The 16,641-nt window shown below is 54.9% G+C and overlaps 1 protein-coding gene across 4 annotated transcripts; it reads left to right on the forward strand.

Moving 5' to 3' along the window:
• Window positions 1–414: 414 nt before the first annotated feature.
• Window positions 415–16,537, forward strand: zfc3h1 (zinc finger C3H1-type containing). Of its 4 annotated transcripts, none has more exons than XM_086108996.1 (34): window positions 415–1,134; window positions 2,325–2,726; window positions 2,795–2,952; window positions 3,329–3,620; window positions 3,698–3,864; window positions 3,930–4,053; window positions 4,572–4,633; window positions 4,717–4,884; window positions 5,588–5,746; window positions 6,157–6,416; window positions 7,079–7,186; window positions 7,285–7,459; window positions 7,522–7,650; window positions 8,247–8,888; window positions 8,960–9,063; window positions 9,479–9,610; window positions 9,712–9,833; window positions 9,970–10,071; window positions 10,144–10,266; window positions 10,573–10,732; window positions 10,816–11,002; window positions 11,093–11,302; window positions 12,426–12,666; window positions 12,773–12,878; window positions 12,940–13,168; window positions 13,639–13,733; window positions 13,816–13,923; window positions 14,481–14,585; window positions 14,730–14,868; window positions 14,948–15,048; window positions 15,114–15,215; window positions 15,328–15,367; window positions 15,621–15,683; window positions 15,973–16,537. In XM_086108996.1, the coding sequence occupies exons 1-34, from the start codon at window positions 600–602 to the stop codon at window positions 16,102–16,104; spliced, it is 5,982 nt and encodes a 1,993-aa protein (XP_085965122.1). In that variant the 5' UTR covers window positions 415–599; the 3' UTR covers window positions 16,105–16,537. The 4 variants fall into 4 exon arrangements, with proteins under 4 accessions (XP_085965122.1, XP_085965121.1, XP_085965124.1 ...); XM_086108995.1 differs by having other exon boundaries at window positions 416–1,134; window positions 5,585–5,746; XM_086108998.1 differs by having other exon boundaries at window positions 416–1,134; window positions 12,940–13,138.
• Window positions 16,538–16,641: the final 104 nt, after the last annotated feature.

The raw sequence follows: 16,641 nt of genomic DNA on the forward strand, positions 1-16,641 counted from the left end.
CCGAGCAGCGGGACACTAGTTAAGTCCCTGGAAAATACGCCTTATTGGCATGACAGGATCACAGATACTTTTCTTGAAAAGGAACGCAGAGTAGAATTCACGTATAAATAAACGGAAACATCTTTGATGTAGGCCGAAATTGAGCGTCCCCTCCTTGACAGACCAGCATCCGCCACTAAAGTACAAAAATATTCTTGAGATAAGGCGGGGTGGTGCGGCTTCCTCCTTCCTTGTCCCTCTCCGTGTTAGCAAATTGCAGTTCCTGTACAATAGGTGGCAGTATGCAGCAAAAGAGATGTCGTCAGCCAGGAAATTAAAAAAGAAAAAGAGTCGCTCTCGGGAGTCGCGAGACTCGATGAAACTTAGGCAAATTGCAGTTCCTGTACAATAGGTGGCAGTATGCAGCAAAAGAGATGTCGTCAGCCAGGAAATTAAAAAAGAAAAAGAGTCGCTCTCGGGAGTCGCGAGACTCGATGAAACTTAGGCAAACGAAACTCAAGCCAACGGAACTCGTCTGGTAGAAGGACGAGCCAATAGAAGTGGCACGATGGCCCCGTCGAGATAAAGCCAACGATTGCAAAATTACCACGGCTGTCGACATGAATTTGGAATCGGCGGGTCAGCTTCCGACGATCGACGTTGAGCTGGAAGACGGGGAAATCTGCGACGACGACGGTGAGGAGAGCTCCGCCGCCCGGCTGGGGGAGGGGAACGGCAGCAGGCCTGCCGGCGCCGCGGTACCTCCGCGGGGTCCAAGGCCGCCCTACATGGGCCCCTCGCCGCCAGGCTTTCACCGCATGATGCCCTATGACGTCCACGGACCGTCGAACCACCGGCAACAGTGCGGGCCGAGCGGGCCCGACCGACCTCGCGCTCCTGGCCCCCTCCCGCTGCCGCTACCACCTGGGCCTGGGCCTGGGCCGGGGCCGGGGCTCGCTCCTCTGTGTGGCGGGCCCGGTCCGCGGCCCAGCTTCTGGGAGCGGAGCCACGGCGCCCTGGGGAGGTTCAGGCACCGAAGCGTCTCCAACGGCGGACGAGGGGCCTGGAACCGAGGAGGCTGGACCGGCCACAGACCCCCGATGGCTCGTTACGGGCCAGCAGAGAACAGCAACAGGGAGCCCCCTGGCAGGAAACGTATCCTTCATGACAAGCTTTTCACTCTCGACGTCTTCACTGACACCAGAAAACAGACCGAGGAGAAACCAGCTCTGCAATTTTTAACGCATGCCTATATGCTATACGCGTCGTCGATAAACACACATACCTTGTACGTTTTGCATCACCTTATCAAATTCCGTCTATTCCACATAAGAGACAGGGTCGTAATACGAACTCGTTATGGGTGGCTTTATATTCGCCAATATGTCGACCAAATCGTTATCAAGTGACAATTGCATTCCACATTGGTGATTATGGTTCTATATTAGTCAATGTTCATGTCGTATATAAATCCGACAGTAATTGTTTATGGTGAAGGATCCATCCCATATCAGTCAGGCTGGGAATTGCTAACTCTATACTGTATTATATTAGCCAATATGTTAACCAGATGGTAAGTGACACTGGCGATACACATTAATGATTGTGGTTTCATATTGGTCGCTATGCAGGTCATATATGAATTAGGCAATACTTCTAGCACATTTGTGGTCATCACATGGAATCGGTTGACTGTTTCACACCAGCAAGAATATAGTGTGACATACACATATTAGATACTAAAATCTAAGCGCATGGGAAAAGTTTCATACGCGAACATTGACCTGCTTAAAATTGTATACACAGACATGAATCGGGTTAAAGTGCATGCACATGGACACATTTTTAGATTAAGACCTGCTGATTTTACACCATGTTTTGGACTCCTTGTTAGATAACATAAATGTGAGGGTTGCATTTCAGACCGCACCTTTTCTTGACTTTGTCTGAGTGTCGCGAAGATGAAATAGCAGCCCAGATAAACAGACGAGAAAATCAAATCGACTGGGTGTGAGTTTTAATCATATGGGATAAAGGAACGCGCGTTGAATATGGTGTCGTTTTTGTGAATTGCTAATTGGCCTTACGTTCGAGTGACCCGATGAAAATTCCAACAATGCTCATCACATCTAGTCAACATGGGCCATTTATCGACCTCTCCGAATGAGACCAACCTGCCGATTTAATTAATAGTTAGCCTCTATCGTTTGAGCGAGGGAAAATGTTCTCGGCATTTGCGGATTTGTTTTCATGGCTTATCGCCGGTTGTCAGGACGCACGTGAGCTTATTTCAAACCAAATAGTGGACTTGAAGATCGGCGCCTCTCCTTGACACGCGACCACAGAGAAGCCACTCGGAAGGATCCCGGCAAGAAGACCACCACCGAGTATGGCCAAGTGCGAGGGTGCCGAGTCCTTTGAGGACCTGCTTTCCAAGTATAAGCAGATCCAGATGGAGCTGGAATGCATCCGCAAAGAGGAGAGCATGGCGCTGGAGGCCAAGGTCCAGGGGCCGGAGCCCAAAGGTCAGGAGGCAGCGGCCAAGGTTCAGGGAGCGGAGGAGTGTCCCGCAGAAGGCGTCGCGCTTCCCCGGGCTTCCGCGCAGGTGGCGGCAGACGCCAAGAAAAGTTTCCAGGCGTTCAACATCAAACCTCTGCGCGTGAAACTTTTTACACCCGCCAGTCTGGACACGAGCACGGAGGAGGAGGAGAAGCAGCAGCAGGAGCAGCATCGGGAGGAGAAAGCCGGTGAGTGAGTTGAAAGCGGTTCCAAGAGCCCAACTTGAAGCGTTGTTTGACTTCCCTTCTTGGCGAAGCGCACGCGCCGGCGGACGCAGAGGCCAAGGTGGCACAGATGGAAGTGGAGGTCGTGAAGCCGCGCGTGTGTTGCGACGAAGAAGCCAAGGATGGGGAGAAAACTCCCGGCAGGGAGTCGTCGGCCTCCAGCGAGGACGTCTTCATCTGCATCGATGAGGTACGCGGGCGTCTTTGTAGTTCTTCAGCCTTAAATGGGAATTTAGGTGGCATACGTTTCCGCACTCGAGTTGAAGAAAAAAAGAAAAGATTGTTAGAATTACAAGTACTGATGCAAATCCAGTCATGAAATGAAAATCAAATATGGACTCGCCACATGCCAAGTGGCCGCCATCTGAGAGGACAAAACGCGGAACACCTCATGAACGCAAACATCTGGAGGATGACAAAATGGGGACGTTCGTGTCACTTTTGAGCTTTTTGGATATTTTGAAGGAGAAATTCGGAGTCAATCGGAGAAGAGCTTCCTCAAACAAGCGATCATCCGCAACGTTAAGTCAAGTGAGTCGCTGTTTTTCCTGTCTGCGGCGATGCAGCTGGGCGGTCAGCTGGAGGAGGAGGACCTGTCGGAGTTGCAGCTGCGTTTGCTCGCCCTGCAGTCGGCCAGCAGGAAGTGGCAGCAGAAGGAGCGGCAGGTGATGAAGAGGAGCAGAGAACCCATGGCCGGCAGGCCGAGGGCCGACGAAAGGACCAGGACCAGGTCCAGGCCTCAGGACCGGGAGCGAGACAAGGCCAGGCCCGGGAGCAGAGAGCGTCCCAAAGCCTCCCCGAAGCCCGCCGCCAGAACTCCTCCGGACAGAAGCCGGCCCAAGAAGAGCAGCGGCTCAGGTGAGAAGCCGCGGCGAGCGACGGCGCCCGAATGTGTTCCGGCGACGCTCCGGCGCGTACTCGCTTGTCCTCCGCAGCATCGGCCACGAAACAGGCGTTGAGGAAACTCCAGCGGCAGCGGGATGAAGACGAACGACACAAACGAGAGGATGAAATCCGCAAGATCCGGGACCTGTCCAACCAGGACGAGCAGTACAAGCGCTTCATGAAGCTGGTGGGGGGCAAGACGCACGGCGGCGCCAAGGTACGCCCGCCCTCGGCCGAAAGCGCCGCGCTTCGCCCTCCTTCAACGGCGTCTCCGTCATTCAGGCCAGGGACGGCGAGGGCAGGAAGTCCGCCGGTAGGACGGGCACGGACGCCACGGGCAACCTCTACCAGTACGATAATTACGATGAGGTCGCCATGGACACGGACAGCGAGCCCGGTTCTCCAGGTGCGTCCGACCACTCGGGCGACACCCGCGTCGCCTCCGCTGCGCCTTTCGAGTCGGCGTGAACCGGTTGCGTGTTGCTGTGTCGTTAGTCGAACGATTTGAGCGGCTCAAGCGCCAAACGCTCGGGGCAAGGGGCAGAAATGTGGCGAATCGCCCGGCGTAAACATCAATGCACCAAAATCAAATGAAATGAACGGAAATGAAATGAATTTCCTGCTAGCTTAGCCAGCCGCATCGATTCAAGGTTTTGCATTGTTGTCCAAAATGTCATCATCATATTCCGAAAGAAGTACATCAGTTTTGGGGCGGGGCTCCGTTCATTTTTAACATGTGCGTTCTGCCCAAGACGTGCGTGTTCATTTTCTCCCGTTTGTTGATCAATCAGCCGGCGCGCGCACGGCACGCGGCGGGCAGACACAACGCCGTACCGGCCGGCCCCGCCGTTTACCCCGATGAATGAAAATGACACTCGGCCGCAGCTCTCATATTGATTTTCCGTCCCCGTGTTTGTTTTTCAGCACGTGCCTCTTTCCCCGCTGAAGGCTGCCCGTCTTTCCCCGCGACGCCGCATTACGCGACGGTTCGTACACCTTTCTCCTCTCGGTCGGCGGCCGTGGGCTTGCCTCGGATGTCCGGAGACCCAAATGTAACTTTTCTTTGCAGCCTTTCGCCGCCTGCCCCCCTCCCTCGCCGCCGCCTCTGCCTCCTGCGGCCAACGAGCGCGCGCCTCCTCCAAAGCCTCCGTTTGCCGATGAGGAAGAGGAGGAAGAGATGCTGCTCAGGGAGACCTGCCTCATGTCCATGGCCAACAAGCGGGTGGCGACCGAAGAGGTGACTTTGCTCTCTTTCTTTGCATTTCCACCAAATAACACATTCCTGGTTGCACAACGGCCACGGGGGCACGGGGGTGGTGGGCTTTTGTGCCCTTTTTACTTTCCACAATTCCCTGCATTAATTCACACACAGTTGCAAACAATTAACAATGTCACTGTTAAGATCCTTCCAAAATGCCCCCCTCCCTCCCCCGCCCCCCATTGTAGAAAGAGAACAAACTTTTCAGCGTTTTCCCATCGAACCTGAAGCTTTAGGTTATGACGTGAAGCTCCTCGGCTGACTTCAACATAACTGTTTATATGATAACAATCATTGATAATAATAATGATCATTAGAAAGGCGGTCGCGTGCGTTGACCTCACAGTGCAGAGGTGCGGGGTTGGATTCACGGCTCCAGCCTCCCTGTGTGGGGTTTGCTCGTTCTCCGGGCACTGCGGTTTCCTCCCACATTCCAAAAACACGCATGGCAGGTTGATTGCGCAATCCAAATTGTCCCTCGGTGTGTTTGTGCGCGTGCCAAAAAAGTGGTTAAGAACACTTCAAAGTTTCGGGACATCGCTAATAAACGACAGCGGGCGCTTCCTGCATCCGTCGGTGAAGAAATTGCTCACGCGGCGGCGTTTTGTTTCATTGAAATCACCCGCTTGTCAAACGGAATGACGGACGGGGGGAGTTCACGCCGCGGTGCCGTGTGCAGCAGGAGCCGTCCTGGAGCGGCCCCCGCTCCCCGAGCGCCGCGCCCCTGGCGGCCACCGAGCAGCCCGGCAGAGGAAACCTGAGCGCCGTCAGCCTCAACACCATGACGGCGCCGCACGGACACAAGTTTGCCAGAGGAGGAGCTTCGAGAGCACCGCTGGTGGTAAGATGATGATGAAAATGACAGAGTTGGCAAAAGTACTCACATTGGGCTTAAGTAGAAGTACTGATATGTATAGTTGAAAAAAAAAAGAAAATGTTCTACTGATTTAACTCCTGTACTTGAGTAGTAGTGTAAGACCGTAAAATGCAATCTAAAAGTACAAAAATAAAATCTTTTTGACTGTCATCTATAGAAATTTGGGGGCAAAAGTAATTGTTTTGAATGAAGGGTAGTCGGGTAGAAAGTAGAGATTCCCGTTTTAAAATGTAGTCTTCAATGTCAAAAGTTGCCAGAAAAATAATATCAACTCAAAGTACTGACACTTGCGGGGGAACAATTTACATCCAGTGTACTTTGATTCTTCCCAACGCCGAGCGTTGATGTCGACGGTGGTCTTTTGTGTCGCGCAGCTGCCACGCCACAAGTCTGTGGTGGTGTCTCTGAACGGGTCGGATGACAGCGACTCGGACTTGGACGCGGCGGCCCAGGGCATGTACGGCGGCCTGGAGTTCATGATCAAAGAAGCCCGAAGGACGGCCGAGGTCAACGCCAACAAGTCCAAAGGCGCGGCGGAGACCTCGGAGAAGGAGAACGATCCGATGCGGACGCCCGAAGCCTTGCCCGAGGCCAAGAAGGCAGAGTACCGCTGCCTCAGGGAGGAGCTCGCCAGGTACGAAAGCCGCGCTTTGCCGACGTTAAGGAGCCGGCTGTGAGCGCAGCAACGGAAAGATGCCAACGTTTACCTTTCGGTGGAGCCCCACACACTCGCGTCGTGGTACACCACCGCCCATTCGTGTATGCGTGGCTTTTGTTTTGGTGGACTTGTCTCTCTTTTTTTTTTTTTTTTTTTTTTTGTTCCAAACAAAAGTTTCAAGGGAGGTAATTTTGGGGTTGTTGTAGCAGCAATAAGGAGTCAAAGTATCCAGACTCTCAGACTTTCAATGAGTATCTTGTCAAAAGCTCCTACTCGAGACCGGCGGTTCTCATAGTTTGGGATTTTTCATGAGTTTTTATTTCAATTGGACTTTTCTTCATTTAGTTTTAATTCGTCTTTGAGTACGTTTTTTTTTGTTGTTGTTATATATTTTTTTCAAAAATGCTTCATTTCACTTGTTATGAGATTTTGTTTAGTTTTTTGGGGGGCGTGGGGGTGTTTGAGTTTTGTTTTTTGTTTTTTGGTATATTTTTTCAAAAATGCTTCATTTCACTTTTTATGGGATTAATTTTTTTTTGGTTTGTCAAGTGCAAGACTGAAAAAACCCCAGAGGTGACTAAGTATTGTGTAAACAACTGGCTTCACGCAGCTTTTCGTGTGTGGTGTTTGTGCTGCAGCAGGGAGAAGCAGAAGGCATCCGCTCATGACGCTCACTCGGCGACTGCCGCCGCTGCCGCGGCCGCGTCGCTGCTCAGCGAAGCGGAGCAGAAGCTGCTGAAGCAAAGGTGAGCCTCAACGCGACGAGCCGTGCCGCGGCGGCACGGGAAAAGCGCCGGCGTAATCCGGAAAGCCGACTGCCCCCCCCCCCCCCTCCCTCCCTCAGAGAGTTGCTGGCACGAGACGAGGCGCTGCTCAAGAGCCTCCTGCAGCAGCAGCTCAAAAAGTCCGAGTCCCTCAAGGCGGCCGAGTCCAAGGTGGCCAGGCTCCGGGAGCAGATGCAGGCCTCCGAGAAGATCGTCCTCGCCAACAAAACACTGTTGAAGAAGATTCAAGAGCAGGTGAGCTGCGACCCGCCCGCCATGCCCCTTTCGCCTCTCAACACCTCGACGTGTGCGCTCAGGTGCGGCGCGTAGAGCACCGCGTGTCGATCAAGAAGGCACTGGCTGCCCGCTTGGCGCAGGACCTGCTTTGGACTCAGACGGCCGCCGGAAGAGAACCCAAACGCAAAGCCGGAGCCGTCCACAAGCCGGTGAGCACCGGGCCGCGTGATCATTTCTTTTCTTCCTCGCGCAGGCAATTTTTCAACGTGTTGACTTTGGATGTTTGATCGTCGGGTTGAGTGATTTCTCGTTTTAGCTCAAAATCACAGAGGCGCGTCTTTGGGAACGAGCTGCTGGCGCGGCGAAACATTTTCCTCCTTCCAAAGTAACTAATTCTCGCCTCCGTGGCAGCAAGTAAGCTACATTTCTAGCAACATAGTTAAAACGGAGCCGCCGAGGGAGCCTCAGCTTCGGCTCTCGTTCGAGCGAATGGGACAGTGCGCACGTGACGTTTCAATATTATAAGAAGTCTTGATTTTAGAGTCGAGGAGACTTCGGCCGATTGTGCGTTTGTGTATTTGATGCGGCTTTCACGATCGGCCTAAATATCGGCCTCATTTGCGGTATTGGACCGACACAAGTAACAATCGTTTTCCCCAACATCGGGCTGATAATTATCGATCCAGTAATTATCGCGCGTCGCTCATTTACATTTTGGTCAGTGTAAAAATCCGTCCGTAGTGACCGGAGAACAGACGAAATGATTCTGAAGAGCGTGACTTGTGTTTGCGCTGTGCTGTCTCAGGCCAGGAAGCTTCAACGGGCGGATGCCGCCAATCACATTGCGGCGCTGATGGCTCAGAAGCAGCGTCTGCAGCGACTGGAGTCCGAATACGCCCTGAAGATCCAGAAACTGAAGGAGGCCCAGGTCTCGCGCAACAGGGCGGCGCCGTCTGAAGCGCCGAGCGAGCAGCGGCCCAAAGCCGCCGCGCTCCCCGACCCCAAAGTCTGTCTCCCGGGCTCCCCCGGCCCACCTCAGCCCTCCCTGCACGACCTCACCCAGGACATACTGGTCCTGGGCAGCGACGACGGCCCAGAGCCCGAGGCCGACGAACCCGAGGCGGGGGAGCCGAAGGGGGACGACCGGGAGACGACTTGCGCGCCTCCCGCGGGGTCCGCTCCCCCTCGGCGTCGCTCCTTCCGCCGCTCCAGCTCCACCAAACCCAACCTGGAGCAGCCGAGTTCCGCTCCTGCTGCCAAAGGCCCCGCCCCCGCCACCAAGAATGCGGCCACTGACGCGTGCGCCGCCGGTCTGGACTTGGAAGCGCTCAGGAGACGCCACCGGCAGCAGCTCGGGCTGGGAGAGCTGCTCCTGCAGGAACTGGCCAGCCTCGGTGAGCTGCACCACGTGGAGGACCGGGACGCGCGTCTGCACCAAACCGCCAAGGTCTGCTCGCCACCACCGACTCGTTGGCGGTCTTTCCTTTTGTTCACTGTCATTTGCGCGTACGTGCGCAGGTGCTGGCCGCGGTCACGGACACGAGCAGAGGCGTCGCGTGGCCCGCCAGGCCAGTTCCTTTTGGCCCTTACCGCAGTCCTCTGTTGGTCTTCAAGTCTTACAGGTGAGCTTTCAAGTCCTCAATGGACGCGCGGGCGACGACGCGCGGGCGACGACGCGCGGGCGACGACGCGCGGGCGACGACGTGCGGGCGACGACGCTGCCGAGCGAACCTTTTGCGTGACTTTTTGAGTGAGTGTCATTGTTGATGGCTTTGCGCTCCCTCACAAGGCCTCGACAGATAACATGAACAGGTCACTCGAGCTACGCGTAAATTCAGGAGGCCAATCAAAACGTTTGATTTAAAGCCTCGCGAGGCAGATAACGGGCGGAAAGCGATGCCCGCACAATCAAGCATATCTGCCGAGCAAACGGCGGCGAACGACGTTGTGGTTGGGGGTCATCAGATCGCTCCGGTGGCGCGTCGCCAGCGCCGATTCTCACGCGCGTCTTGGTGTCGTGCGCTGTCCCGGCGTCAGGTTCAGCCCGTACTACAGAACCAAGGAGAAGTTGTCCCTGAGCTCGGCTACCTACAGCAACACCATCCGGCCCAAACGGTGCTTCTGCCGCTTCGACCTGACGGGAACGTGTAACGACGACGACTGTTCGTGGTAAGGGGAGGGGGGGGGGCAGGCGGGGAGGGGGGGCAGTGTCTTCACCACGGTGACGATAACGATGATGACGATGATCGCTTCCTCCTGTCCTCCTCCAGGCAGCATGTGAGAAGCTGCACGCTGACAGGAAGTCTGCTTTTCCAGGATGTGCTCTCCTACAACTTGCCTCTGATCGGCTGCTCAGACAGCAGCACGGATAGCCAAGTCGGCGCCGCCACAGGTGGGCGACCTTCGTGCGTACGTGTTGTTTACATCAGGGAAGGGACCGCAGCCATCCCATATTTTGCTCGGCGGATAGCCGACTGAAAATCGACTATTCGGTTTTGTTGAGTTGCGAGTGTTGTGACGTGTCGTAGAAAAGTACCTGAGCAAGCTGTTCGGTCCGCACAAAGACGGCATGGCGGTGGACCAGAAGGCCGTCTTTCTGGTCAGCAAAGTCAACGAGAGCCGTCGTCACGGTGAGCGACGTGCGCGTCGACCTGTCGGGAGGCGGAGCGTCGCGCTGACTCGGGTGCTCGCTCTGTGCGCAGTGCCGCCCTTCACCACTTGGAAGGACAAAAGGAACTGGAGGCCGTCGGCGCAAAGCGAGCGCCGCGAGGACCGCGACGGCGAGGAAAACGCCAGCCCGGGGGAGCAGACGTGCGCCACGTCGGGTCAGTCCCCGCGCGTGCACACAAATGACATGGCGCGAGAAGCCCATTGCCCCAACATCCGTCGCTATGCTGTATTTATACACATAATGAGTAATTAGACGACAAGTGTGCACCCCCCCCCCCCACAGCTTGGCCCCTTTCGCACTGACGCCTGTTCTGTATCGAATGTATCCTTCTGAATGAAAGTCGAATTTCCCCTCGACGGATTCTAATCGGTATCACGAAAAAATGAAGCACCCCTTTAAACTCACAAGCCCCCCCCCCCCCCTCCTTTCCTCTCCCCCCTCGCCCGTCGTGTGTTGGCAGACGTTGGCTCGTTGGACGCGCGCGTGACGTCTGAGGACAAGCGTTACTTTGTCAGCGACACGGACGACATCTGCAAGCTGGAGAGCAGCGTGTCGGACAACCCCGACGACACGCAGCTGTGGATCAAGCTGGCCTTCAGATACCTCCACCAAGGCGACACGTACGCCGGCCGCCGCCCGCCCGTCACGCTCGCCCCGCCGGCCGCGCCCGCCCGTCCCGACCGCGTCTTTTCTCCTTTCGCAGGCCGCCGACCGAGTGCTTGGAGGCGGCCCTGAACACGCTGTCTCGAGCGCTGGAGAGTAACTGCGACGACCCCGAAGTGTGGACGCACTTCCTGACGCTCTTCTCCCGCCGCGGACGCCGCGACGAAGTGGAGGAGATGTGCCAGATGGCCGTGGAGCACGCGCCGCACCACCGCGTCTGGTGGAACGTGAGTGAGCCTCCGACGCACGCCCCCGCGCACGCACCAGCGTCCTCGGGACGCGTGGAAGACTTTGTCCCTGTCCCGTGCGCTGTCCAGTATCTGAGCTTGGCGAGCACGTTTGAGGCGAAGGACTCTGTGTGCGAGCGTCTCGTCGGCTTCCTGCTGGGCGAGGAGTGCGGGGGCCCGTCCGAGGAGCGCGGGGGCGCGTCCGAGGAGCGCTCCTTCCGGCTGTTGGAGGCGCTGCTCTACCGCGTCCACTTGAACGTTTTCACCGGCCGCATGGCTGCCGGCCTGGCCATCTTCCAGGTGCGCCTCAGCCTTTTCTCACTTCACGATTGCACGGAGAAGTTTTTGAACTTTGCGGATTCAATAAGAGGCAAAATGATCCAAATAAGAAAAACCTTTAATAGTCTCGCAATGGAGAAATTCACGATTCACAGCAGCAAAGTTATGAAAGGAAGAAGTAGAACAACAAAATATAGGAGCTGCTGGAAAGGCAGCCACTCACGCGGCGCCATTTTGAAGTCAAAATAACACAACACAACACAACACATAGGACACAGACAGTCGTGCAATCTTCACCACTTTTCTGCATACACTTTGTTGTCTGAAGCAGTGATAGATGAAAGAGGAGAGGATCAAAGTGTCCTTTCACCAGTGGATCAGAGACGTCATGCTGAAAATGTGCACACGTCGGCTACAAGCTAAGTTTTGAAAGCAAACACGAAGCTGTAGCATCCATTGACGAAAAAAGAGATTGGCTCACATCTCCTGTCCCATGTAAATCCACTTCAATTCCAAGCCGCGACTCCCAGTTCCAAATCCGCATCGGCGCTCCGCGCTAACGCTCATTTCTTCTCATCGTCGGCTCCTCAAGCCTTACATCCATCCGGCCGCAGACCGTTCAACAGCACCGATCTCTCCGCTGAACAAAGCGGGGCTGTGAAAAATGCTGCCCATTACAGGCGCAAGACACAAGCGTCCAGCAACGACAGTCAAATGGCGCCGACATTCCTCCCAGGCAAAAACAGTGCTGGTATACCCATGCTGCCGAGAAGGCGCAACCACCAAGCACAGAGTTTCCTCCTTGATGAATGTCGTGGCCAAAAAAATGCTGAAAAAAGTCCACATCGGGTCCACACGAAGTAACAACAAACACGAAGTGACAAAACAAACCAAAAAATAACCAAAAAAAAGCAAGGCTCATGAGAGCACTTGCCGACGGCTGCCTACTCGGGCGCCATCTTGACTTATAAAGATTCTTATAAATAAGAAATGAAGCCCGCTTGCTTCGAGCCGCTCGTCACTCCCGCGCAAAAATTGACATGAAAAGCAAGGAGGATTCAACATTGAATATTTCAAAACACCCAAATATTCGCGACATATACGGAGACGAGGGAAGTAACGGGACGCATCGCCGGCCTTTCAGGACGCCTTGACGCGCGATCACCCGCATGCCAGCGTGGCCGGGCACCTGGAGGTGGCCCACCGTGCGCTGGCCTGGTTGTCGTACATCCACCTGAAGGAGTTCGGCCGGCTCCCGTCCGCTCTGTACGACCCCACCGAGTCGGGCCCGTCCAGGCTCGTCAGCGCCGAAAGCTTCCCGTTACCGTGGCGATCAGCCGCCGACATTAATATGCCGGAGGAGCAGCTCATCTGCCTTTTTACGGGTACAAAAAAACCCCACACACACTAATCGCACGGCGCTCGCCGTGAGCAGCCTGCGAATATATCTGTTTGTTTGTACATGCATTTGCGTGCGTGCGTGTACACCAGACGGCATCCGTCAGTGCTGTGACGAATCTCTGGCGCCAAGAGAGAGGACGCTGGCCTGCCTGCCGCTGCATACCAACTTCCTGCTCCTGCACAAGCTGTCGGGCAGGTGAGCCGTTCGGAGGAGTTCAAAGTCGGCGCGCGCGACCTCACGGAGTGCTTGCGCGTAGGTTCGAGGCGGGCGTGCTGTTGTGCGAGGCGCTGTTGGAGGCGTGTCCCGAGTCGTGCGTCCTACGCGACGTCCTGTGCGAGTTCCACGTGCGCTCCGGCAACGGCGATGGCGCCGCCGGCTCGTGGCTCCGCGCGCTGGCCGAGTGTCCCGGCGACGCCGAGGTTTTCTACCACTGCTGCCGCTTCCTCATGGCTCAGGTGGGCCCAACTTCCTGTTGGCAAAGAAATGCAAGTAGGGCCAGCCCATTCGGCCATTTTGTGGATTCATTTGCGTTTATTTCTCAAGACGATTTGTTGATTTATTTCAAGGGTTCGCAAGTTTTTTATTTTGTTAAATTTTATTATTATTTTTTTTTAATTGCCATCCTCATAAACATTTGGGCTCTCCGAATTCCGTTCGAGACTTAAATACAGTATAGAAGCATTAAAAAAAAATGTAAATAATAAATCATTTTAATTTGTGTGGCTCATCAAAGTTAAAAAAAAATCCCCAAATACAGAAAACCGTTTGTAAGGATGAAATTCAAATGCGCAAAATGTAAATGGCCGGTGATTCTTTGATCTACCACAAGAGGGAGCCCCGGGGGTATCAGGAGAACGAGCAAATCCCCAGAGAGAGGGGAAAAAAAAAAAGGATTAAAATGAGAAGTGTCATTTTTGTTTTTCTTAGTCAATTTGAAGGGCATGTTGTCTGACAGGACAAGCGGAGCGCCGTCACGCCGCTCTTCCAAGGATTCGTCTCGTCTCTGTGCGAGGAGCCAAGCGCTCACGTGGCGCCCGACGATCTCCTGCGGTGCGTCGCCGCGCCGCGCTCGTTTGTTGGTCCATACGTCGACTCGCTCATCGATCTTAACGGCGAGCGTTTGCCCCCCCAGGAGTATCCTGGGCCTCCCCACGGATGAGGTGCGGGCGTCGGCCGTCGTCAGGAAAGATCTGCGAGACGGGCTGCTCCGGCAGCGCTCCTTCCTGCATCTGCTTCACTGGTACCGCCCACACGCCAGTCACATGACCTCCGTTTAAGTGCAGATGCTTGCATGCTGGTTGGAAAATGGATTGAAAAGTTTATGTACGTTCTTACGCAGCTGAGTCTTAGGTTTGTCATGCGTGTTTGATGAAATCAATCAGAGGATGACCGAGTCGGATGACAACATCTTTCGGAGGAGTGAAAATAGCATCGTGGCCTCCATCTTTGCGCAATTTTCTCAAAATAATGCCAAAATGGGCACTTTAAATGACTTTTTGTTCTGTTTTCCATAACAAATCGGTGAGAAAGAATTGTCGTATTCCTCTTGGTCTATTTTGACAGTTTTACTGTTTGACTCGAATTTGAAGGTTTTTTTTTTTTCTTTGTATTTTAAGCAGCCCCGCTCAAGGTGACGCCACGTGAAAACGTTCCCCAAAATGGTCATTCACTCGGGATTTTGACAGACTGTCATTTTGGACAAATCCTGTCATGTTGCCGATTGTGGGGAAGATGATGATGATGAGTGTGGTTGGTTGAAGTGATTTGAGGAGTTCACACACGTGTGTATCTTTGCAGTCGCTGGCATTGGTTGCGCGGATCGGTGGGGGACACGCTGGACGCCTTCGAGAGGGCGCTGGGCTCGGCCATTACGTGCGACGAGCTTCACCGCCTGTGGACTGAGTGAGTGCCACCGGTGCCGTCAAAGTCATTTTTTTCTTGAGCGACGGAACGCCACGTGGATCGCGCCAGCCGTCGTCGGTGTTCAGAAATAGCTGAATTTGCCGCTGGCCTCAATGAGCGCGAACCCCCTTTTTGTGTCGACAGCTACCTTGGGTTCTGCAGCGCGCACGCGGCCCAGCGTCTGCCCAACTTGATCCTGCGCTGCCTGGGCACCGTGCCCGCCCGGCTGGAGGTGCCCTTTGACCCCACCCACTTCTGGACATCTTATCGTTTCCACAACAAGGTGAGAAAGACTCGCCCGGGTCGGGTTCTGAGGCGACCCGCGGCCTCCGTCGATGACCCGTGTCGGCGTTTGTCCTCAGGTGGTGACGCTCTACCTCAGCTGCGTCGACGCATCGCAGCATGCGGCGCTCCTGGAAAGACTGCATTACATGATGCCCGCCAACCTGGCCCTTTCGCTCAGGTATGCCCGCAGCTTTGTCCCTCCTCGCGCACGCACACACGGTGTGGCTCTACGTGTGCGCCCAGGTTGATGCAGCACGAGTGTTCCGAGGGAAACATGGAGCACGTCCGCTTCCAGGCCAAGATGCTGACCAACGGCGCCCCCAAATGTTTGCCGGCATGGAACGTGTGAGGACATCTTGACGGCGCACGCGACCACGCAAATCGATTGGAATGCGCGTCCCGCCACAGATGCACTCGCGCAACCCGTCCGACTGACGTCGTCTTGTTTTCCTTCCAGAGCCATCGCAGCGGAGGCGGAGCTAAGGCAGCCGGCAGAGGTGAGCCGCTAATGAGTCGGTGACGCTAACGCTGCTCACGGCACCGCGGCGCGCTCTCTCTCCATCCCGTAACATTTGTCTCTGCGGCGATGGAAAAGAGCCGAGCGTCCCCGCCGTAATCGCGTGAAGCTTTTTGTGTTGATGAGCGCGGTTTGCTTCAGGCTGAGCGCGAGCCACCCTGAACTCTGCCCGCTTTTGTCCTTCCTCATCTCCACTTTGTGGTCTTCCTCGCGTGTGCTTTTGTGTTTCGCAGGCTCGTCGTACGGTCCAGCAAGCACTCCAGAATCTTCCGCTCTGCGCCCAACTCTGGAAACATGTAAATCACACACAAGCTAGGCTAACAGGAAGCAGCCGCTCCCGTTATATCGGGTGACTCGGGTTCACCTGTCAACCCCTCCCCCACCCGCTCGCACCCAACCGCACTCCTGCGCCTTCCTTCTGCGGCGCGTCTCCTAATTCCTCCCTCGCGTCCCTCAACTCCCTGCTACCCCCACCCCCCCCCCCCCTCCCTCGCCAACTCAATAACTTTCCATTCCCTGCCTCCCCTGCATCTCATTCCCCCTTCCTGCCCTCTTCTGTGTCCCCCTCCTTCCCGCTCCCCACAGCTTCTGCAGTGGGAGGCGTGCGTCGGCAGCGCAGGCGCCATGGAGCGTGCATGCCGCATGCTGTCCCGCAGCGAAGAAGCGGGCGTGACATTAGTCGAGCCAGTCGCCACCGCTCAGACGGACGCCGTCTGATTGGCGGACGTCGGTTGACGCGTGAGGGCGGCGATACTTTGAGTCAGAAAGTTGAGAGCAAAAAGCGGCGCCTCCTCCTGGTGTACGTAAGTATGTCTGTTGAGTGACGTTTGCTTTGTCTCACTTGCTCTCTTTTCCCTGGGGGGGGAGGGGGGTCCCGAAAGACGTTTTTCGCCATTTTTTTTTTTCTTTTATGCGGAAGGAAGCAGACTTTTATTTTGTTAACTTCTGAGAAACAAAGACACTGCCACGTGTTTGGCCTTAGCCACATCTCAGCGAAGCCGCAGGAAGTGACAAACGCTGGACACCAAACGGCTCATTTGCAATTTTGTCTTTTTTTTTTTATTTTGGTCTTTTTTTTTGTGATTAAAAGCCTTGGTCATCAGTGAATGTTTTTTTAAATATATATATTAAATTATTTTATCAACACAAACACGACTCGTCTTTTTTTTGACTGAACGCGAAGCGCCATCTCGAAAATGGCAGAACGAGTTATTTCAGATTGCGCACCTTATTCAAGACATTCCACAATGTGTG

This window comes from Hippocampus guttulatus, chromosome 4 (genome assembly GCF_054856545.1).
Source record: "Hippocampus guttulatus isolate MCC_2025c chromosome 4, RoL_Hgut_1.0, whole genome shotgun sequence".
In the NCBI taxonomy this organism is placed as follows: domain Eukaryota; kingdom Metazoa; phylum Chordata; class Actinopteri; order Syngnathiformes; family Syngnathidae; genus Hippocampus; species Hippocampus guttulatus.